General features: G+C 55.2%; 1 protein-coding gene across 1 annotated transcript in view; it reads left to right on the top strand.

The window, feature by feature from the left end:
• HTT (huntingtin) overlaps window positions 1–23,827 on the top strand; it is a 123,957-nt gene that overhangs the window by 62,935 nt on the left and 37,195 nt on the right. Inside the window, exons 26-39 of the mRNA XM_068974776.1 lie at window positions 749–951; window positions 1,727–1,853; window positions 3,364–3,491; window positions 5,072–5,182; window positions 10,902–10,979; window positions 11,310–11,533; window positions 13,419–13,497; window positions 13,580–13,741; window positions 15,568–15,623; window positions 16,698–16,846; window positions 18,705–18,841; window positions 20,243–20,359; window positions 22,902–23,024; window positions 23,284–23,519. Of these exons, the coding sequence (XP_068830877.1) occupies window positions 749–951; window positions 1,727–1,853; window positions 3,364–3,491; window positions 5,072–5,182; window positions 10,902–10,979; window positions 11,310–11,533; window positions 13,419–13,497; window positions 13,580–13,741; window positions 15,568–15,623; window positions 16,698–16,846; window positions 18,705–18,841; window positions 20,243–20,359; window positions 22,902–23,024; window positions 23,284–23,519 (1,930 nt within the window). The remainder of the gene's footprint in view (window positions 1–748; window positions 952–1,726; window positions 1,854–3,363; window positions 3,492–5,071; window positions 5,183–10,901; window positions 10,980–11,309; window positions 11,534–13,418; window positions 13,498–13,579; window positions 13,742–15,567; window positions 15,624–16,697; window positions 16,847–18,704; window positions 18,842–20,242; window positions 20,360–22,901; window positions 23,025–23,283; window positions 23,520–23,827) is intronic.

Below are 23,827 nucleotides of genomic sequence, written 5' to 3'. Positions count from 1 at the left end.
TGGCACCAGGGTGGTAAGAAAGCAGTGAGAGGGCTGAGGGCTGCATGCTCACGTGGCCTGTAGGGCTATAAGGACACGTGTCAGCACGGCGGGGCCACGATGCTCCCTGCTGGGGATTAGGGCGGGAACAAGGCTTGTCGGCTGGCAGAAACGGGCAGAGCACCCAGTGTGCCACACGGGACATGGAGCACACGTGTGACACTGGATAGCTGACAGTTCTGGGTGTCACGTGAGAGTGAAGACGAGGATGGAGAATGTGGCCGGTGAGCAGTCCGTCTCCATTAGTGAGGACTTAGTCCATTTGCTCTGAGAGGTCACTGGAGAGCTTCACGAAAGGGACTAGCAATCGGGTCAGTATTTTAGGAAGACCACTTGGCTTATGCGAACACAGATTGGAGAAGTTAGGGAAACTCGCAGTTAAGGCAAGATGGAGAGAGTCTGAACAGGGTGATGGTTGTGGCTTCTGTTGAAGAAACCAATTAAAAGAGAGTGAGGGAGACAGAATCCGCAGGTCTCGATTGCCAGTTGAACTTGAGTTGTCTAGAACAGGAAGGGGACTGTCGTCCTGGGGTGTATGAGGGTGGGTTCATGGCAAGTGGGCACATGGACACGTCAGGTTCCCGTGGAACCCGAGGCATCAGCTGGCCCCAGAGGGTGTCCAGCAGACGCCCCATGTGGACAGGTTTGAGTGGCTTGGTCTTGCCCCCCGCCCTGGCGCTGGGGGGTGACGTGTGTGCCCGTATCGCAGCCAGTGCCCCCAGGTCTCTGAGGAGCTCGTGGGCCTCTGAAGACGAGGCCAGTGCGGCAGCCAGCAAACAGGAGGAGGCGTGGCCGGCCCTGGGTGACCGGACCCTGGTGCCCATGGTGGAGCAGCTCTTCTCCCACCTGCTGAAGGTCATCAATATCTGTGCGCACGTCCTGGACGATGTGGCTCCGGGACCCACAGTGAAGGTAACCCCTCACTCGGGCAGCTCTTCCCTCAGCTCAGACGGTGCGGGGGCTCCCAGACACCGGGTTTTCTGGGTGCAGCCGCCTCTTTCCGGGCTCTCTAGCCCCTCCCTGCTGCCTTGCAGTCCATTCTGCTGGCAGCCCGTAAGCCCTGTGTCTGCTGTGCAGACGATGCTCCGAGGTGTGAGGTGACGTCTTAGATTGTGAAGTGGGCCAGCAGCGAGCCAGGGTGCCCATGCCTCTGCCTTCCGCAGCGCGGGCTGGGGCTCTGCGTTCTCTCCTGGGTGTGCAAAGTGTGGACTTCGTGGAGAGTGTGGGTTTGTTGCTGCTTAGCTCAGCTGCTTGTTGGCTGTGACATTGATTAAGTCCCTTCATCATCGCTGAGCCTGTCTTATTTGAAAATTGAGTTGAGAGCGTTGCTCCCTACCCTGCTTCATGCCCTGGCCCCCGGAGGGCATCCCCATGCTCACTCTTGGAGGTGGCGGGCCTGGACGCCCGAAGCCTCCTGCAGCCCCTGTGGCCTGCTGAGGCCTCTCCAGCCTCTGGCATTCACAGGGCTCCCGTCAGGAAGTGCTGGGCCACCTCCCACCACGGGCGATTGTCGTGTGGATTAAAGTGGACAGTGTGTGTACAGACTCTGAGCCGCGCAGATGCAGAGTCAAACGAAATGAATTCCACGGGATGACTCTTTTCCGCAGATGGTGAAGCACACACATAGCCTAGTTCTCAGTTTCGTGTTGGTTACACTTCCTTCACGGTGTCTTGTGTTCTGTTTTAGGCAGCCCTGCCTTCTCTCACAAACCCGCCTTCTCTGAGCCCAATCCGAAGGAAGGGGAAAGAGAAGGAGCCGGGAGAGCAGGCGTCTGTGCCCGTGAGTCCCAAGAAAGGCGGCGAGTCCAGTCCAGGTGTGAGGCCATGGTGGGGCGGGGCCGGGGCGGGGCGGGGCGGGGCGGGGAGGGGTGGGAGTGGGGCTGGGCGGGGGCCGGGTGGGGGCCGGGCGGGGGCGGGGCGGGGGGCCGTCAGTGTCCCAGCGATTAGGACTCCACACTTCCGTCCAGGCTGATGGATAACGTGGAGTTTGGGGAATAAAATGCACAGAACAAAACCACAGAAGTGGTTTCCCCCGGTGTGCTTTCGGGTGCTAATTGCTAAGAGGACACAGAGCACGCTTTGGTCCTGAGCGTGTGTGAGTGTGGTGTTCTAAGTACTCGGTCCCAGCCCTCTGCAGGTGCCCTGCGCCTCCTCCCTTCTGCTCTTCTCGTTGATGTTCAGGAAGGGAAGGGGTGTAGAGGGCTGGGACCAGAGGTAGTCCCCAGCAGAGGTGTGCAGAGGTGAGAATAATGAAGTCGGAAGTGGAGACCCTCCATTTGGAAAGGCCGTGTAGGGAGGAGAGTGGGGACGAAACCATCCGCGTGAGCCGAACCTGAAGAATTCACAGATGCTAGTGGGGTCTCGGGCCAGAGGGGCCAGAGTGCCCGTGGGCTCTGCCTGTGATGGGTGCCGTCTGTGCCCCTCACGGTGGTCCTTGAGGGCAGGCGACTGGACTCCACCACACGTGGTCACATGCCACCTCCCAGTGCTGGGGCTGCACGTGACTCTTGCATCCATTTGCTTGTAAAGCTTTCGTGTTGAGCATTTTATCATTGTTGGAAGTTTATTCCTTCTTTCGGCTACACTGCATGCCTTGTGGAATCTTAGTTCCCTGACTAGGGATTGAACCTGGGTCCTTGGCAGTGAAAGCACCGGGTCCTGAGCACTGGACCGACAGGGAGTTAGTTCCCTGTATAAAGCATTTGAAAAGATGCTGTTTTCTAAGGATTGATGGCAGTACCGCTGGGGATTTAGCATCCGAAAAGCTCAGAGCTATGCAGATATAGTCATCAGTATGTGACTGGTCATCTTCCTGATGACTGATAAACTAAGGACCCCCAACCACCAATCTGTAAGGCCTTGCAGCATTTTGTGTTTAGTACCAGCTCAGTGATAGCGTGTGACCTGCGTGGTCATCCATGCATGCTCACTGTGCCCCTGTTGACTTGCTTACAGGGCTTGTGACTTCAGTCAGCTGGGGGCGATCCCCCTGCTGCTCCTGGGAGCCTTGTGCTCTGGGAGGTTTTCAGACTGACTGAAGGTCCTTGAATCGGTTGTTGCTCTGAATTGCATCCAGGCCAAAGCAGACACCTCCAGCATCACGCTTGTCTTCTCTTTTTATTTTATTGTATTACCTTTCGGGAGGTACTCAGAGTCTACTGATGTTTAATGGTCAGTTTCTTATTACTTGTAATTAATCAAAAAGTCAGGAAAAGGTGGCGTTTTATCCTACTAGAATACTTTAAAAATAATTATTACAGTGGTCTCTTTTAAACTTGGCAAGTATTTCCTTTTGATCGGAAAGTGTATCTTGTCTGTGTGAAGCCTCTCGACCACCTGAAACCTCAGGGCCTGTTGCCACAAACAAGTCCTCGTCACTGGGGAGCTTCTGTCACCTGCCTTCTTACCTCAAACTGCACGACGTCCTGAAAGCCACTCACGCCAACTACAAGGTACTGCTTTGGTAAAAATACCCTTGCTCTCAGACATTTCAGGGGACTCTCAATGTTTTTCCTACGATTGTAGCTTATAGACATATGTGTAACTGAGGACGCCTTAGGGATATGAGTTACGATTAGCTTTTTCAGCTTTGCTTATGATAGCTTCCATCATAAGAAAGGTTAGGATTTTTATTGGAAAAATGATGTCTTTATGATCTGCTGGTGCTGGGTCCAGGCGCCCCAAGACCACCCATGTTCAGAGATCCTCTGGACAGACTCCTAGGACTCAGCACGAGGTTGCGCTCGCAGTGCGGACTCCTCATAGCCGGGTAGGGAGGACACACGGCCAGCCCGTGAGGGAGAGGACCCAGGCTGAGTCTGGAGCAACCTCTGCCCCCGTGAGGCCACTAGGAGCACACCCCCACCCCTCACAAGAGCAAATGTGCGGCCACGCTAGGAGAGGAAAGCAGGGCTCCCGCCGGAACGCGTGCGTCCAAACAGTCCGGCACGGTGAGCCCCCAGCGCTCAGGAGAGCTGGTGTCAGTCCAGCGGACTGCTTCCCGACCGAGTTCCCAGATCCCCGCGCCAGCCCTGCAGGCGGGTTTCTGGAAGGACAGCCGTCTGCCTTGTTGACTCTTCTGCATGGGTATATTTCTCATTCTGAGAAAGGGGTTTTTTTCCTTTTTCAGCAGTGGTTAGATTTTATTTTACTGAGCAAATCCTTTCTACTTATTGTAGTATTTTTGCAAGGGTTTTGCCAGTCTTTATTTTCACAGTCTCTCCCTCTCACCCTTGTTCCTACATGTTATATCCTTGGACCTGATCCTCCTCTCCGTCTGTTAAATGGGGGAAATTGCTGCAAAACTGACTTAAGCTGGGCCCTGTAGGACCCTAACTTAGCACCTCTTGGACTAGTTTAATACTTTGCTGCAGCCGGACTACAAGGCTGTGTCCGGGTTTGATCACGGCTCCCCCGGGGCCCGGATGTGTGTGGGAGAGCTGTGCTTGCGCTCAGTCGCTCAGTCGTGTCTGATCGCGACCCCGGGGACCACAGCGCGCCAGGCTCCTCTGTCCATGGGGTTCTCCAGGCAAGGATACTGGAGTGGGTTGCCACAGCCTCCTCTAGCGGGTCTTCTGACCCAGGGATCAAACCCGGGTCTCCCCCATTGCAGGCAGATTATTTACCATCTGAGCCACCAGCGAAACCCTGGTGTGGAAAAGGACGTGTGTTCCAATGTTTTTTTTGATGCTTATCAGATACTGGTTATGATGGGCATTAAGCATTTTTTCTCATTATGATAGAAGGTTAGGAATTATTTCTTTCAATAATGTCAAATATAAGTTGGAAGACGCCTTTGAAAACCAGTTTTTATTTAGCTATCTGGAAGAGTAATTTCCTTTCCAAGGCATTTCCCCAGTGCTACAAACAAATAGAAGCCACCCTCCACCCTGATCCCCACCCCCCACCAAGATGAGCCTTGGGCTGCCTAGTGGGACACAGCTCCCCACCGCAGACCGTGGGTCTGTCTCGGGTGCCCAGGAGGCCGCCGCCCCAGTGACGCTGTGTTCTTGTCTCCCTCCTCATCCCCCAGGTCACCTTGGATCTTCAGAGCAGCAACGAGAAGTTTGGGGGTTTCCTGCGCTCTGCCTTGGACGTTCTGTCTCAGATTCTGGAGCTGGCGACGCTGCAGGACATTGGGAAGGTTTGTGTTTCCTGTCTTCTCGCTAAACTGTGGCTGGCACACCTGAAATGCACCTCTGGGCCAGGTGCCTTGGGGTGGGAGCCCACCATCCCAGCATGTTTGGGAAGCAGGGAGAAGGTTCTTCAGTTTGGACACCTGAGTCTGATTGTCATCTTAGCCTCGCATTGAGGGGAGTTCGATTCGTATTCTCTTCTCACTTTTTGCTGCATATTAGTTCAGACACAGCTGCATTAGAAGACTACAGGGTTTAAAACTGCTGAGTCTTCTGCTTTCTCTGACCTGCTGCATGTTGAAAAGTCAAAGCAGCCACAGTGAGGGTGTGTGGCTTGCTCGGTCACGCTTTAGGAAGGAGCAGAGCTGTGCTTGAGGCTTGTGGACTTCGGTTCCGAGCCTAGTAACTGACCTCTGTCCGCCACCCTCCTGTCGTGGGGACCTGGTCAGGCAGATGGAAGAGTTAAGGAGTCGTGCGGCGGCTGCCCATGCTGTGTCCCCGTCCAGATGGGACAGTTAGCGCCTTGCCCACTTGCTCTGCTGTGTTGGGACCACCTGTCCGGCTGGGGCATCTTGGTGTCTGATGAACTCCACAGTGAGTTTCTGAAAGCCCGCGCCGAGCGTGGGCTACCGTGCAGTCCGCTGTGCCCGTTCTCCCCGTCTTCCTCTCGGCGTGCGTAGAGCTGACCTGGTCTCGGTCACTGTGCACACTGTCTTCTGCTTCTCCTTGCTCGTCGCTTGTACTTTTCCCACGTGTCAGCTCAGAGGGGGCGGAGCAGTGCTGGGTCCAGGGCTGAGTCTTCCACCCGAGGCAAGGGCTCTCTGGCTCGGCCCGGGGCTGCGAGCCCGCAGGGAGAGGGGTCACCGTCCGGCCTGTGTGAGCTCTGAGCGTGCTCCCTCTGCCGGCCTCCTCCCCGCCCAGCACTGCGGGGCCTCCCCAGGTCCTCTCTGGGAGGCTGCTCTTCTTTGGAACCCTCACTGAGTCCGCTTCCCGCGCTCCCAGCTCCTTCTCGACTCGGGGCTCCCGGGCCCTGCTCCGTCCCTCGTCCTCATGCCCCTCCCGGGAGCTCTCCGAGGGACGCAGTGAGCAGGCCAGCCGTTCTGCTAACCAGCTTGTCTCCCATCTCTGAGGGACCCCTGTCCTCTGGTGCCTGGTGATCACGGTCTTGGAGTCGTGGTCTCATGTATTGTCTGGCTTTTTCGGTGGTTTGACTGTGGGATAAATGAGGTCCCTCTTAGCCCTTACTGGCTGGGAACGGGGTGTCCCTTTGTTATCCCGTATGTTTATGTTCCTGCCCAGGACTTGTTTCCTGGTTACTCTGGACTCTCAGAAGGCTGACAGGACCGTGCTTTCTTCACCTGTTTTCAGTTTCTTAGCCACCCGAGGCGGACAGGTCACGGTGGAGAGCTCTGACAAAACATGGGCCACTGGAGAAGGGAATGGCAAACCATTTCAGTATTCTTGCCTTGAGAGCCCGTGAGCAGCATGAAAGGCAAAACGATAGGACACTGGAGGAGGATGAGCTCCCCAGGTCGGTAGGGAGTTAGTTCAGTGGGCTGCTGGAGATCAGTGGAGAAATGACTCCAGAAAGAATGAAGAAACGGAGCCAAAGCGAAAACAACGCCCAGGAGTGGACGTGACTGGTGACGGAAGTAAAGTCCGATGCGGTGAAGAGCAGTGTTGCACAAGAACCTGGAATGTCAGGTCCATGAAGCAAGGCAAATTGCAAGTAGTCAAACAGGAGATGGCAAGAGTGAACGTCGACATTTTAGAAATCTGAACTAAAATGGACTTGAATGGCGAATTTAATTCAAATGACCATTATATCTACTACCGTGGGCAAGAATCCCTTAGAAGAAGTGGAGTAGCTCTCACAGTCAACTGAAGAGTCTGAAATGCAGTACTTGGGTGCAGTCTCAAAAGTGACCGAAGGATCTCTTGTTCGTTTCCAAGGCAAACCATTCAGTATCACAGTAATCCAAGCCTATGCCCCAACCAGTATGCTGAAGAAGCTGAACGGTTCTATGAAGACCTACAAGACCTCCGAGAACTAACACCCAAAAAAGATGTCCTTTTCATCATAGGAAACTGGAATGCAAAAGTAGGAAGTCAACGGATACCTGGAGTAACAGGTAAGTTTGGCCCTGGAGTACAAAACGAACTAAGGCAAAGGCTAACAGTTTTGCCAAGAGAATGCAAACACCCTCTCCCAAAAATACGAGAGAAGACTCTACACGTGGACGTCACCAGATGGTCAATACCGAAATCAGATTGGTTATATTCTTTGCAGCCAAAGATGGAGAAGCTCTATACAGTTAGCAAAAATAAGATCAGGAGCTGAATGTGGCTCAGATCATGAACTCCTTATTGGCAAATTCAGACTTAAATTGAAGAAAGTAGGGAAAACCATTAGCCCATTCAGATAAGACCTAAATCAAATCGCTTATGATTATACAGTGAAAGCGACAAATAGATTCAAGGGAGTAGATCTGATAGAGCGCCTGAAGAGCAGTAGACCGAAGTTCGTGACATTTCACAGGAGACAGTAACCAAGACCATCCCCAAGAAAAAGCAATACAAAAAGGCAAAATGGCTGTCTGAGGAGGCCTTACAAATAGCTGAGAAAAAGAGAAGTGAAAGGCAAAGGAGAAAAGGAAAGATATAGGCATCTGAATGCAGAGTTCCAAAGAATAGCAAGAAGAGGTAAGAAAGCCTTCCTCAGTGATCAGTTCAAAGAAATAGGGGAAAACAACAGAATGGGAAAGACAAGTGATCTCTTCAAGGAAATTAGAGATGCCAAGGGAACATTTCATGCAAAGATCAGCACAATAAAGGACAGAAGTGGTCTGGACCTAACAGAAGCAGAAGATACTAAGAACTGATGGCAAAAATACACAGAAGAACTGTACAAAAAAGATCTTCACAACCCAGGTAACCACGATGGTGTGATCACTCTCCGAGAGCCAGGCATCCTGGAATGCGAAGTCAAGTGGGCCTTAGGAAGCATCACTATGAACAAAGCTAGTAGAGGTGATGAAATTCCAGTTGAGCTATTTCAGATCCTAAAAGATGATGCTATGAAAGTGCTGCACTCAATATGCCAGCAAATTTGGAAAACTCAGCAGTGGCCACAGGACTGGAAAAGGTCAGTTGTCATTCCAATCTGAAAGAAGGGCTATGCCAAAGAATGTTCAGACTACCTCACAATTGCACTCATTTCACACACTAGCAAAGTAATGCTCAAAATTTTCCAAGCCAGTCTTCAACAGTATGTGACCCATGAACTTCAGATGTTCAAACTGGATTTAGAAAAAGCAGAGGAACCAGAGATCAAATTGCCAACGTCCGTTGGATCATCAAAAAAGCAAGGAGTTCCAGAAAAACATCTACTTCTGCTTTATTGGTTACGCCAAAGCCTTTGACTGTGTAGATCACAAGAAAATTCTTCTGTGGAAAATTCTTCAGGAGATGGGAATACCAGACCACCTTACCTGCCTCCTGAGAGACCTGTATGCACATCAAGAAGCAACAGTTAGAACCAGAGAGGGAAAACTGATTCCAAGTTGGGAAAGGAGTACCTCAAGGCCGTATATTGTCACCCTGCTTATTTAACATATATGCAGAGTACATCATGAGAAACACTGGGCTGGAAGAAGCACAAGCTGGAATCAAGATTGCCGGGAGAAATATCAATAACCTCAGATATGCAGATAACACCACCCTTATGGCAGAAAGTGAAGAGGAACTAAAAAGCCTTTTGATGAAAGTGAAAGAGGAGAGTGAAAAAGTTGGCTTACAGCTCAACATTCAGAAAACAAAGATTATGGCATCCGGTCCCATCACTTCACGGCAAATAGATGGGGAAACAGTGGAAACAGTGTCAGACTTTATTTTTGGGGGCTCCAAAATCACTGCAGATGGTGATTGCAGCCATGAAATTAAAAGACACTTACTCCTTGGAAGAAAAGTTATGACCAACCTAGATAGCATATTCAAAAGCAGACACATTACTTTGCCAACAAAGATCCGTCTAGTCAAGGCTGTGGTTTTTCCAGTAGTCATGTATGGATGTGAGAGTTGGATTGTGAAGAAGGGTGAGCGCCACAGAATTGATGTTTTTGAACTGTGGTGTTGGAGAAGACTCTTGAGAGTCCTTTGGACTGCACGGAGATCCAACCAGTCCATCCTTAAGGAAATCAGTCCTAAATATTCATTGGGAGGACTGATGCTGAAGCTGAAGCTCTAAAACTTTGGCCACCTAATGCAAAGAACTGACTCATTGGAAAAGACCCTGATGCTGGGAAGGATTGAAGGCAGGAAGAGAAGGGGACGACAGAGGATGAGGTGGCTGGATGGCATCACTGACTCGATGGACGTTGAGTTTGAGCAAGCTCTGGGAGAAGGACAGGGAAGCCTGGCTTGTTGCAGTCCATGGAGTTGCAAAGAGTCCGACATGACTGAGAGACTGAGCTGAACTGAACTTAGTTTCTGGATTTCCCTGGTGGCTCAGATGGTAAAGTGTCTGCCTGCAGTGCAGGAGACCTGGGAGTGCACAGAAGCATTCCATATGTATTTGTTAAGAGACATGATTCTTCATTAGACAGCTTGTGATATGGAAGACTCTGGTTGAATTCTTCCAGTTAACACTTCTTGCTGCTGCTGCTGCTAAGTCGCTTCAGTCATGTCCGACTCTGTGCGACCCCATAGACGGCAGCCCACCAGGCTCCCCCGTCCCTGCAATTCTCCAGGCAAGAACACTGGAGTGGGTTGCCATTTCCTTCTCCAGTGGATGAAAGTGAAAAGTGAAAGTGAAGCTGCTCAGTCGTGTCCGGCTCTTAACAACCCCATGGACTGCAGCCTACCAGGCTCCTCCGTCCATGGAATTTTCCAGGCAAGAGTACTGGAGTGGGGTGCCATTAGTTACCTGCTATGAGCGGTGGCGTGGCAGAAACTCAACCCTGCCGGGTATATATGCAGCCTTGGACATCTGGTCCAGGGGGAGTTAATCGGAATATTCAAAACACATGGGCCTGCGTATGTGATGTGAACAGAAAGCTGTCACTGTTGAGTACAGGAAGCTGCATCAAATGAATGAAGCGAGTGGCCTTCTCTCTGTAGGTGATGTCCCGCGAGCAGTGGCTGAAGGCCGCGTGGCCGTGAGGAGGGGCCTGCCGGTGGCAGTCGTGGACCGGCTCTCGTCTCCAGGGAGCCTTGTCTGCCGCAGACCTCGTGTACGCGGCTGGAAAAGCCCCTGTGAGGGCAGTTGTTTGCAGGGAGTCGTGGTGCTCATCTTTGCAGCCTGTCGAGACACATCTAGGACTTTCTGGGGCAACTCACACCTGACTTAACATGTGTTGCGTTCAGCTGACCGTCTGCAGGCGCCCCCGGGATGCAGGGCGTTCAGCTCCCCTGTGGACTCTGACCTCCTGCTCTGAGAACAGGGCTGGACGCGGAGGGCACGGCAGATCCTCGATGTCCTGTGTCTGGATGAGTGAGCCAACAGAGGCGTGAACATAGAAGCGCGTGAAAGGAAGGGCGAGAGCCTGGAGGTCAGCGCTTCACGCTGTCTCCGGCTGTGATAAGTGAGAGCCTGCTCTGAGTGTCCTCCGGCGTTGAAGGATGTTCCCAGTTTAAATGGAACCGGTCCTGTCTGCTGTCCATGTGGGACCGTAGCAGTGAGTGGTCTGTGACTCGCTTCCTTTAACGCCTCACACTTCTCCTTTCCAGTGTGTTGAAGAGATCCTGGGATACCTGAAGTCTTGCTTCAGTCGAGAGCCGATGATGGCGACCGTGTGTGTTCAGCAGGTAAGCGAGGAGCTCCCGGGAAGCCCTTCTCCCCACACGATGCTGGTGCTCTGCCTGGCGCTCAGGAGATGTTGGGTCCCGCAGCCCCACTGGCCCGCCTCTGCTCGCTCATTCTCCGGCCAGGAGGCTACTTGTCCCCTGTGCCCCTGGAGGAGGGGCTCGCCCTTGGGGACAGGCTCCTGTCCCCTTCCTGCTGTCCGAGCGCCCCTCCAGCGTCCGCATGGCCAGAAGTCTTGCTCGCGCATCCAGTTCGTTTCAGGCGGACTCTGTGTGTGTGTGGGAGATTCCGCATTAATTCGACTGTCGATGATTTCAATTCTTCCGCTCCAGTTGCTGAAGACTCTGTTCGGGACAAACCTGGCCTCCCAGTTGGATGGCCTGTCTTCGCACGCCAGCAAGTCGCAGGGCCGTGCGCAGCGCCTCGGCTCCTCCAGCGCACGGCCCGGCTTGTACCACTACTGCTTCATGGCACCGTACACCCTCTTCACCCAGGCCTTAGCGGACGCCAGCCTGCGGAACGCGGCCCAGGCAGAGCAGGACCAGGACACCTCAGGGTAACCTTCTGAGCGCCGCCCATGTTCTCCAGAGCTCTCCGCGCTGCTAAGGCAGGCCCCCCTTCAGAGAAGTGTGTAGTCCAGTGAGAGAGGAGGGCCTGGGGTGTTCCGGTCTCGGTGGGTGGGGCTGGGCTGCGGGACAGGAGAGCTGAGCTGCGACCACTCATGCTGACGTATCAGCAGAGCAGGAAGGGGGCGCGTGTGTCCACAGAGGCTGAAGGCGCGTCGCTGCAGGGCCAGGTCCTGTGTGTGGGTGGCGCTCGGGGCTTGCAGCTCAGGTGGTGCAGCTGTGCTGGTGTGCAGAGGACTGTGGGCGGTGTGTTCCCAGCTTCATGGATAAAGGCCTCTTTCCATTTAATTCATGTCTGTGCTGGTGTGCAGAGGACTGTGGGTGGTGTGTTCCTAGCTTCATGGATAAAGGCCTCTTTCCACTTAATTCATGTCTGTGCTATTGTGCAGAGGACTGTGGGTGGTGTGTTCCCAGCTTCATGGATAAAGGCCTCTTTCCACTTAATTCATGGCTGTGCTGGTGTGCAGAGGACTGTGGGCGGTGTGTTCCCAGCTTCATGGATAAAGGCCTCTTTCCACCTAATTCATGGCTGTGCTGGGCTTCCCCGATGGCTCAGATGGTACAGCGTCTGCCTGCAATGTGGTTCGACCCCTGGCAACCCACTCCAGTACTCTTGCCTGGAAAATTCCATAGATGGAGAGCTAGTGGGCTACAGTGCATGGGGTCACAGAGAGTCGGACACGACTGAGCGACTTCACTTTCTTGCTTGCTTGCTTGCTTCTTTTAGGATGTCTGGAATTGCAGTCGTTGTTTCTTAAATTACTGTTAATTGTTAATGCATGTTTGAGTTACTGCTCTGTAGCAGCCGTAGAATTCCTGGGTTTTTGTTACATAGATTTAGAGTATTTTAGGAAAATGTCCATGTTTGGGGGTTTAATTGGTGATATACAGATTTTTCCTAAATCTCAGGACTGCTATTGCTGCCAAGTTGTTTCAGTCATGTCCGACTTTGTGCGACCCCATAGACGGCAGCACACCAGGCTCCCCGTCCCTGGGATTCTCCAGGCCAGAACACTGGAGTGGGTTGCCATTTCCTTCTCCAATGCATGAAAGTGAAAGGTGAAAGTGGAGTTGCTCAGTTGTGTCCTACTCTTCACGACCCCATGGACTGCAGCCTACCAGGCTCCTCCATCCATGGGATTTTCCAGGCAAGAGTACCGGAGTGGGTTGCCATTACCTCCTCCGACTAGGACTCTTTAAATTTTTGTCTAATACGGGATATAAGTAAAACAAGCAAGTGTCTGATTACTGTCATTTACTATTACGTTTCTTGAAAAGAAAAGGGTATTTGCTGTAAAAGTTTAAAGAAATCAAGCTGTGCCCTCTGAGTCTCCGCACCTTTCCCGAGCCTGGCCGCCTCCAGCGGCTGCCCCTGGGGCTGCGTGAGTTTCTGGCGGCAGCAGCGCTCTGGCCCAGCTCGCCTGCTGCGGGTGATGAGCCGTGTGGCCTGGCCACCGTAAGCTCAGTGCTGTCTCATGGCACACTCAGTTGCTCGGCCTCTTTGTGACTTTGTGTCTTTGTGACTTTGTGTCTTTGTGTCCGACTCCTTGCGACTCCATGGACTGTAGCCCACCAGGCCCCTCTGTCCATGAGCTTTTCCAGACAAAAATACTGGAGCAGGTTGCCATTTCCTTGCCTGACTAATCTTCATTAAAAGAAGAGCTTGATGCCGCTACACTGAGTGGCTGTTGAAGTTCTTTCTGACCCTGAAATGTTTTGATTCTGTGAGTTGGAGTTAGCCTGACCTGGGTCTACCTGGGGACACAGGAGAGTATGTAAGGGTGTTCTTTGCTCGCCCTTTTTCCTACCTGGCAGGTGGTTTGACGTCCTCCAGAAAGTGTCAACCCAGCTGAAGACAAACCTCACCAGCGTCACAAAGAACCGAGCAGACAAGGTAACTGGGAGCCCCTCCTGGGTTGCGGCTGGAGGCGGCTGCAGCTGCAGACTCACTCGCCAGTTGTTTCTCTTCTTCGCAGAATGCTATTCACAATCACATTCGCTTGTTCGAGCCTCTCGTCATAAAAGCACTGAAGCAGTACACGACCACAACCTCCGTACAGCTGCAGAAGCAGGTGCTGGCCTTGCTGGCGCAGCTAGTCCAGCTGCGGGTCAACTACTGCCTGCTGGACTCAGACCAGGTGTGGCACCCGTGTCCTGACCTGCCGCACCCGTTCCTGATGTAATGAGGCTAGCTGGGAAAGACGCTGAGACCTGCCTCAGGAAGTGTGCGTCTCCTTCCCGCACCAGCTGCTGCCCCTCCTCTGCCTCACCCGCTGGTGGGCACGGCGGCCTGGCCCGTGGAGCCTCGGCGAGCGCAGCGCCCTCGGCCGGGCTCTCCAGCCTTCACGCTCCCGCAGCGGCTCCTCCCACCCACCCACCTGCCCCCGCCCCAGGAGTAGTTTGCATTTACAGTTTGGGGGGACATCTGTGCAGAACCCAGAGTGTGGTTCAAACAGCTTATGAGGGACGGTTGCCACTGCCTAGCTGTCACCTTCTGCGGAGGCGTGTGGTCTGCCAGGCAGCACCTGGCCCCCGGGGCGCCCCGGTTGTCTGAGCCGGCCCGAGGGTCCGCACTCGCCTCCGCCCCGTGGGCCCTCACCCCCGTGCCCTGCTCTGGCGCGTGCGACTGTGGAGAGGCGGGTCCCTTCGTGACGGGAACTCTCTGAAAGCAGGAGTCAGGCCAGCGAGCTCACCACGGGGAGAGTTGCCTGTGGGGCGGCGGGCCGTGGCCGTCCCTGTGGGGCCGTGGCTGTCCCTGTGGGGCGGCAGGCTGTGGCCGTCCCTGTGGGGCCGTGGCCGTCCCCGCAGGGCCCTGGCCGTGGGCTGCTTTCCAGGGTGAGATGGGAAGTGCTCTGGGTGGAGACGCTGCAGCTCCCCGTCTGCTTCCAGACGCCACCATCTCGTGGGTGCCGTGGCACTCCCCTGAGGGAGCTCGACGGAGAGGCGACCCCGCTTTCCCGCAGTGCTCAGGGGCCACCTGAGGGGAGGGGCCCGGGGGCTGTGTGCTGGCCAGCATCTTCACCATCCCGCTCTCTGTGCTGGTTGTTAGGAGGACATTCTCCACAGAGCCGTTTCCCTCCTCTGGGGAGACGCTCCCAGGGGATAGTGCTTCTGTCGTCTGGGGAGGGGACGCCCTCGTCCGCGGTGGAATGGCCGTGGCCGAGGGGAGGCAGGCGTGGGACCCGCCGTGGGGCTTCCCGTGAGGAAGCGGGGCCCAGCGCAGGCTTGCTCCACTCGTCGGAGCCCAGCAGGCACCTTGGTGACTCCTCACAGCGACCAGTCCTCTCTAACAGGCCCTCTCTCTCCCCAGTTCTTAGGCTTGGTTGTGGTGACGGTCTTTATGAACGGGGTAGAAAAACAGAACAGGCCCAGGAATTGCCTCAGTTCAGGGCGTGGTTTACGGAGCCCCTGTGTGTGTCCGGGTCACACCAGGGGGCCAGGAGGAAACGGGAGATGAGCTCGAGTGTCAGGGTGGGAAATGAACATGCGCTTGAAGCTTGACATGGTCGTGAGCAGTCGCGGGTGTGGCCTCCATTTGCGGCCACCACACCCCCAGCAGCCCTGGGTGCCCGGCCCCTCTGAACGCTGGTGCTGCGGGGAGAAGGTGGGCTCAGCTGGACGCCTTGTCCCTAAGCCAGTTCAGGATGCCCACGCTGCCGGGCGTGCGGCAGCCGGACCAGCGGGACCTGCGCTGCACCTTTGGGGCCCCTGCTGGCTCCCGGAGCTTCTCTTTTGTTTCTCCCAGGAGGTTTCACCTCACTGTTGAGTAAATGAGTTTAAGGGATTTCTGCAAGTGTCTTGAAATTATCTAATCTGGCCGTAGAGTGCGTTTGAGTTCTTGTATAGAAGCAAGATTGTCTTCTGTCAGGAAACTTGTTAAAGGTCGATACAGATGAGTGCCAAGGAAAGTAACCTGTTTGCACATTTTAATTACTGATGTGAAAATTGTATTTCCTGCCTGTAGGTGTTCATTGGATTTGTGCTGAAGCAGTTTGAATACATTGAAGTCGGCCAGTTCAGGTAATTGCATTTTGTTACTTTAGATTTCTTGTCCTTGTTAGATAATTACATGTAATTTTATTTTATTTTGATTGATTTTATTTTTTCGGCCACACCAAGCAGCATGCAGATCTTAGTTCCCTGACCAGGGATTGAACCTGTGTCCCCTGCAGTAAAAGTGTGGCATCTTAATCACTTCCTACCAGGGAAGTCCATACATTTAATTCTAGATTTTTAAGATGGGTGTTTACTTTAAAAGATGGTTAGGCATTTTTGCCAGGCCTTGTTTTTAATGAAAGTCTGATGAACATGCTGTGGATTTTTGTTTCTCTTGAAAATTAATGACTTAAGTATCTCAAGCCTTGTTGAGAGGTAGTTCTTTATCTGACGATTACACGTGTCGTCAGTTTTCATTTCAGATTTCAAAGCATTTAATTATAATAGTTTTGCTAAATGAAATCTTACTTGAGATAACAGTAATTTTTTTTCTACTCTTACAGAAAGCAGCGTTAGATATGGTTATCTCTAGTAACTTTACCTTGCTAGCCTGTAAGGTTTTAATACTTCATCCTGTAAATATAATTGAAAATGAAGCTCCTTTATTTTTTGAGCCACTTAGTCGTTAGGGAAGCGTGGTGCAGAGGAGTGTCCTGAGCGGCCCGTCTGCCCGCCTCTCCCCCTGCCCCCGGGTCTAGAGACCCAGGCTCTTGTTCTCGCGTGTGTAACCCTGACCATGTGATTGAAGGCAAGTTACCTTTTCTCCTCTGGGTGCCAGGTTCTTCAGTGGCAGGGCGTGGGGCATATGGAGGCGCTCTGGGCTGCGGTTGTGAGGGTGCCTCCCTCAGGGCCCTCACTGAGCCCTGCCAACCGCCCGGGCACCCCAGCAGGCGTGGGGGCCCCGCCCCAGACAGGGACTCGAGATGAGGGTGATGGGACCGAACCGGGTGCCGAGGCTCCAAGCGCTGCCCCTCACCCCACGCTCTGCTGTTTTCTCACACGCACGCTCTCCACTTTGAATCAGGATTGGTTTGGGGCTGTTGATACGATGATGTTTTTTCATTTTAAAAGGAAGTCTTTGGGTGTTTCTGTTTCTAGGGAGTCAGAGGCGATTATCCCAAACATCTTTTTCTTCCTGGTATTACTGTCTTACGAGCGTTACCACTCAAAACAGATCATCGGGATCCCTAAAATCATCCAGCTCTGTGACGGCATCATGGCCAGCGGGAGGAAGGCGGTGACGCACGGTAACAGGGGCAGGCCTCTCCCCGGCTCTTTGGTCTGCGCTTACACTGCCTCCTGCCGGTCGCGCGTGTGCGCACTCTGGCAGAGGTGTCTGAAGAAGGGAGTGTGGTCCACCTGGGTACAAGCAGCGCACGTAGAGTCTGCCATAGATACTCTGTCTATCCACGTGAAACGGAGAATTTTAAAATCCGGCTTCTGTAAGGCCGCTGGGTTTATCGCCCAGTGTCCTGGAAGGTACAGTGTGGCCTTGATTCAGGACCTTCTGTTTTGCCTGGCTGTTTCATAGGAGCTAAAGTGAGGTCCACAGAGAGCGACCTGCAGCCCAGGCACCTGCTGCCACCTGGTGCAGTGAGGCTGTGCCGTGGGGAGGAGCGTCACCCCTCTGGCCTCCTCCCGGCTCACACTGCTTACCCTCTGCAGCGCTGTCGGCAGAAGCCTAGAGGCCTTTGCGCCGTGGTTTTTACCGGGGTCCCCGTGTGCTGTCCCGTGGCGGGCGGACCTCCTGGGCTGGGGGCAGGGGAGCGCAGGGCTCGGCTCCTCGCCGCCTCCACGCTAGCAAGGCGGCCAGCCTCCTGCAGGCCCCTTCCCAGCCTCAGCAGTGGGGCCCTGACTGTGCGTGCGCCCCCGGGCCCTGGAGCTGAGAGTGCAGGCCTCACTGGAGGGGCGGCTGAGGCTTCCCAGACCAGAGGGAAGCACGTTCTTTCTTTGGAGGGAAAGTCGATGCACAGCCAGACCTTACTGTCGCCACTACGTGTGTGTGTGCGTGCGTGCGTGCGTGCGTGCGTGGCTGAGGCTGAGAGTGTGCCTTTGAGTAGCTGTGGTGACTTGGCCAGGCTGATGCCCCTCAATGAAAGGCCTTCCTACGTGTGTGTGTGTATGTGTGTGTGTGTGTCTCTGTGTGCGTGCGTGGCTGAAGCTGAGAGTGTGCCTTTGAGTAGCTGTGGTGACTTGGCCAGGCTGATGCCCCTCAATGAAAGGCCTTCCTACGTGTGTGTGTGTGTGTGTGTGTGTCTCTGTGTGCGTGCGTGGCTGAGGCTGAGAGTGTGCCTTTGAGTAGCTGTGGTGACTTGGCCAGGCTGATGCCCCTCAATGAAAGGCCTTCCTACGTGTGTGTGTGTGTGTCTCTGTGTGCGTGCGTGGCTGAGGCTGAGAGTGTGCCTTTGAGTAGCTGTGGTGACTTGGCCAGGCTGATGCCCCTCAATGAAAGGCCTTCCTACGTGTGTGTGTCTGTGTGTGTCTGTGTGTGTGTGTCTGTGTGTCTCTGTGTGTGTGCGTGGCTGAGGCTGAGAGTGTGCCTTTGAGTAGCTGTGGTGACTTGGCCAGGCTGATGCCCCTCAATGAAGGCCTTCCTACGTTACTCCTGAGGGTGTGTTAGGCCGAACACTTCACTTTGCTGTTTTGAGTAAAGACATGCCTTGAGGGGGAAACCCTTAGTCTAACAAGAGAGTGAGTTTAGTTGCTTGAAATAGTATAGAAATCTAATACTTTGACTAAGTGTTTTCTGTTGGAAAAGCATCTGTCCTCTTTTCAGGTGACTCTTTGAGCACGTTGTGTATGAGGTTAGAACGCTGCTGTTTTTGTTTTAGTTTAAAACTTTTGAATTTGCATCACTTTGTGTCAGAAGTAATGTTATGTCACAGAAGCCCTGGTTTTCAAAAAGATTTCACAACCTTGTCAAGCGTCAGGGAAGACCCGTGACCTTCCAGGATGGCGTACAGATAATCTCAGTGCACTCCTGGGTAACCTGAAATTATCCCTGATCAGCGAGTCGAGTGTAGATCAGTTTTGTTCCTTTGAAGTCATCTGGAGGGGTCAGTGTCGTCTCCCGAGTGCCTTCTTAGCGTCCTTCTGTGCCCACAGCCATACCTGCCCTGCAGCCCATAGTCCATGACCTCTTCGTTTTAAGAGGAACCAATAAGGCTGATGCAGGAAGAGAGCTTGAGACCCAGAAGGAGGTGGTGGTGTCCATGCTGCTGAGACTCATCCAGTACCATCAGGTAAGGGGTGGGGGTGGCCCTTCCCTGTCCCTGCAGGAATGGCAGGAAGCGCCCTGTGGCCTGTCCGCTCACCAGTGGGTGTGGCTCTGTGCCAGCCCTGGGCTCTCGGGCAGTGGGGAGGCGCTGCAGGCGGAAGGCTTAACGGGGTCTCTCTTTAAGGCCCCACAGCCTGGCCGATGGTCACAAGTTCGGTCAAGGTGGTGGAGGACCCTTTTCCAATTCGAGGACCAAAAATCAGTCAGCAGCGTTGATCACGGTGGTGGAGTTCTGAGTAATGGTTTTTAAAGATCTCAGCCTGAAGTGATTTAAAGACTTGTTTGTACGCGTGTTTACCACTGTGTTGGTGGAGGACCGGAGTCTGCACTGGTTTCTGGCTTCCTTTCCTTCAGGTGCATTTGGAATTTCAGATGGTGTGAGGCCGTCTGAAACCTGGCTTTTTAGAGAGCCCTCTTCTGTGGGTGGCGGGGGCCTTGCCCTCACAGTTTCAGTAATTCATTACCGTTCGTCTCTGGGCATCAGATTCTCTCATAGAAACACTTCCTGTGTGCATTCTCGTTTTGCTTAACCTAGGTAATATTTAACTAAATACTTAGCGTTGAATTAAATCCCCTACAATTAAAAGTACAACTTCCATAAGAGGCTCGAGAGCCACTGCCCAGCTCTTGGCAAGCAGTGGGCTGGTGTCCCATGCGTCCCCAGCCTGGCTTACGGGACAGAGCGAGGCTGGCCTTGGTTTGGGAAGACGGAGCGCAGTGCAGAGTTGCCTGCCTCTGCGTAAGTGCCGCTGGGTTCTGGGAAGGGAGAGGCCACTGTGGGAGGCAGTGGCCTGGCAGGCTTTCCAGGGAGTGGGCTCCGCCTGGAACATGGCATTTCATAGACTGGGCTGTAGACTGTCTCTGGATTAAGCATTTTCGGCTTTGCAGGCTGCCTGGTGCCTGCGTCTCTCCCTGTCTGCTGTCGTGACAGGCGCGGTCCTGGCAGCAGGTTCACGGTGGCCTCGTGCCCACAAGACCGTGTTTACCAAACAGGCGGTCAGGGGTCTTTGTTTAGGAGGTATCACGACCAAACTGGGGCTCAGCCACGGTGAACTCTGCTGAAGTAAACCGTCTTCAGCGGGAGGGGACCTTTGCAGAGCACACAGAACAGAGGGGAAGGCTCATGGGAGCCGGGGGCCCTGCGCAGCGGTCCGGTCCTGCACCTGTGCTCTGCCCGAGGCTGAGAGGAGCCCGGCTTTCCTGTGGTTGGAGCCTGGGAAGGCCCGAGGCGCGGCCGCGAGAGGAGCCCGGCTTTCCTGTGGTTGGAGCCTGGGAAGGCCCGAGGCGTGGCCGCACTGGGTCCGCCCGGTGTGTGCGGCACCTGGGGCGCGCAGGCCGGGCTCGAGCGTCTGGGCCGTCCCCGCAGGTGCTGGAGATGTTCACGCTGGTCCTGCGGCAGTGCCACAAGGAGAGCGAGGACAGGTGGAAGCGGCTGTCCCGGCAGGTGGCTGACGTCATCCTCCCGATGCTGGCCAAGCAGCAGGTGCGTCTTCCCCCCACCCCCGCCCGCACCTCCCGTGGGGCCAGCCATGGAGCTGCGTGCTCGGGCTCACTCCCAGCGGGCGCGTTTTATCAGCGTTACCCGTGCGCCCGGGCCAGTGCAGGGCCTGGGTCAGAGACGGCCTGGCTCCCATGGCGCCTCGGGGCTGCCTCCTTTCCTGCTCACCCTGCCTCCTTCCTGTTTGCTCTGTTGGGGAGGGTTTTCTCTTACCGCTTACAGAGCAGCCTGGCAGTAAGGCGTCACTTAGGATTTCTGTGGTTGAACGATGCCGTCGGTGGGCTCCACCCGTGCGGGGTCCAGGGCTGGACGCCCTGCCCAGGCGCAGCACTGCCTTTGGAGCTGGCGGCAGGGACACGGCAAAGACGGTCCCTCCAGAGACCGTGCCTGCAGCCAGGAGACTGTGCCTGCGGCCGGCAGAGCTCTGGGTGAGGCGCCGTGGGTGCCGCCAGCAGGTGCCCGTCAGCTTGTCCGGGTTGGCCAGCTCGGGAGCGAGTGCTCTGGGCGGTGCGGTGCCCATGGCTCTTGGCGCTGGGGGGAGCAGGTAGGCCCTGTCTCCACAGCCTCAGCTGCCTGCTCTGCTCTCCTCACAGACTGTCATCCTGAGGCCGGGGCAGGGCCGGGGAGAGCGGGCAGGGTTGTGGCATCTGAGCAACAGATACACAGGATTGTTTTGTCAGCCAGCACATGACATGCGGCTGCAGGATCTCAGGTCCCGACCAGGGATCAAACCCAGGCTTCAGGCAGCGGAAGGATGGCGTCCCAACCCCTGGACCACCAGGGAAGGCCTGATAAGATGCAGTTTTAGTGAGTGGGTGGCTCTGCTGTTTTAAGCAGGCTGAGGCATCCATGGCCGCAGGTCCGCATCTCCAGGGTGGGGCTCCGTGCGCTCCATGCTCCTCTCACCGCAGACACTGAGGAGGCGGCAGGCCGCGGTGTGGGGTGAACACCCAGCATACCTTCCCCGCCAGTGGCGCCGTGTGCAGGGTGGTCTGTGGGCCAGGGGCACGGCACGGGGTGCATTCGCACGTCCCCCCATGACCACGCCTGCCCTCCTGGCCCCAGAGGATGCTATACTGGGGGGGACAGCCAGCAGAGGGCCTGGTGACTGTCTGTAGTGTCCGACGAGGGTCGTGGAGGGGGGATGCTCCTGGGGATTCGAAGGACGTGAGGGTGACCTGAGCAGACACCTGGGGAAGCTCTCTCGGTGGGGTGGGGGGGGGGGGCGCGTGTGGGAGCCCTCAGGGGGCTCAGAAGGAGGGCAGGGTGAATCTGAGAGCTGAACAGGCGGTCAGGGTGGGGGTAGCGGAGAGAGCCGTTCACAGCTCAGGGCCTGCGTGGACCTGGGCATGGGGACAGAGGGGCAGGAAGGGGCACCCACTGGACACAGCTCAGAAGCAGAACCCGTGAGCTGTGCTGACGGCTTCGGTGGGCATGAGAGGAGGGGCAGGTCAGTGGCAGTGAGGCGATGGCTTAGGGGCCGCCTGGACGGAGCGGGATTCAGGGGGAGCTTGGAGCCTCATCCGGGCGTGTTGGGTTGGGAGAGCAGGAGGTCCCTGAGGAGGCTGAAGCAAACCCCTGGGGTGCCAGCCTGGAGGTCAGGCTTGAGGAGGCGGGGGCACTCGGAGGCAGCCGAGCCCTGGGAGGCATGAGGGGCCCTGCTGACTGGATGGGGGCGGGGATGGGGGCCGGAGGAGCAGGCGGCACAGTGTTTGAAACCTAGGAGAGAAGGCACTTCCGCAGCCCTGGCCGTGTGCACCGTCAGCGGTGACTGGCTCAGCGGCGGGGCAGTGGGAGAGTGCACTGTGTGCAGACTTGATCCAGACCATTCTGCCTGCTTTAAAAGTAAGCTTAAGGTTTGAAACCCGTTCTTCATCATATTTTTAATGGAACAAAAAGCAGAGACAAAATACGATTTTTCGAAACAACTTAAAAACTTCTCTACAGGTATAGGAATGTGGAGGGAGTTAAAGAGAACTGCACTAATTTGCTAACGCTGTTTACTCGGTGGTGGGGTGGGGATGGAGTGCAGGTGAAGAGAGGGAAAGGAGGCAGAAGAGAGTGTGACGCCCGTGCGGGTGAGCTGCGCGCACAGGAAGAGACGCGGGAGGGGCCGGTCCCCGGTGCGGTGGGGCTGTGTCAGGCCGCTGCGCGCGCAGGAAGAGACACGGGAGGGGCCGGTCCCCGGTGCGGTGGGGCTGTGTCAGGCCGCGTGGGCTCAGCTGATTAAATCTCATACTTGTACCTATTTGAATTTTTGCAGAAAGCATATTTGGTTTATTTAGTGAAAATCTAAATGAAAGGAAAAGATTTCCACTGTGGGGAAAAAAATCTAGCTGTTACGGTATTGTTCTAAGAAACTGTTTCCTTGGTTCACAGCTGATGTTGGGTCGTATGGAAGTTTTAGGGGGTGGGAACGATGGGATGGTCCAGGTCATCGGGCCGTGAGACGCCTCGCGTGGAGGGCAGTGCTGGCCTTTTCTCTGCTGGCTTTCGGGGACACGTCTGCGACATTCACTTGCAACAGGTGCACATTGATTCTCATGAGGCCCTGGGAGTGCTGAACACGTTGTTTGAGATTTTGGCCCCTTCCTCCCTGCGCCCCGTGGACATGCTTTTACGGAGTATGTTCGTCACCCCAGACACCCTGGTGAGTACCCGGCTCCTGGTGGCATTCTGGGTCCCCCACCTGGTGCGCCTGGGGATCATCTGCAGGGCTGGGGGTGGAGACTTTGCCTGTTTCACGGGTTCCCAGGCAGCACTGAGGCCGCTGGTCTGGGCCGCACTTTGAGAACCAGTGAGACAGGGGCTCTGGGGGCCATTGTCAAGCCGGGGGTCTTCGTAACTGGCATTGGCGGGGGGAGTCTGGCTGTCCTCCTCAGCAGCGCCTCCCCCGCTCTGTTCCCCAGGCGGTGGTGAGCACAGTCCAACTGTGGGTATCAGGCATCCTGGCCATCCTGCGGGTGCTGATTTCCCAGTCGACCGAGGACATCGTCCTGTCCCGCATCCAGGAGCTCTCCTTCTCTCCGAACTTGGTCTCCTGTTCGACAATCAGTAGGTTGAGAGATGGGGACAGTGCTTCAGCCCCGGAGGAGCTCAGTGAAGGGAGACAGACGAAGAATCTGCCAGAAGAAACATTTGCCAGGTACGCGCCTCGTCTAGTCCGCGACCTTAGGCGGTCATGTGGTGTTGGAGCCGTAAGACCGACAAGGTGGGTTAAGGAGCCGGTGTGTTCTCTTTGCCCAGCCAGCCTCGTCTCTGGCCCTTGGTCCTGCCCCTCTGCAGGCTCGGTCAGGTCCTGAATCAGACCCTCCGAAGACTGCCCAGAGTAGTCGGTGGGTGCCTGCAGAGAATTGGGAAACGTAGGAAGACCCACTAAAAAGACCCACTTCTGTTCCTCCCCGCTGTGTACTGCCCTCCTGACACCGTGGGCGATAGAACCCCGCCCCCTGC

This window comes from Capricornis sumatraensis, chromosome 7 (genome assembly GCF_032405125.1).
Source record: "Capricornis sumatraensis isolate serow.1 chromosome 7, serow.2, whole genome shotgun sequence".
Classification (NCBI taxonomy): domain Eukaryota; kingdom Metazoa; phylum Chordata; class Mammalia; order Artiodactyla; family Bovidae; genus Capricornis; species Capricornis sumatraensis.
This window is presented reverse-complemented; position numbering and strand designations above follow the sequence as displayed.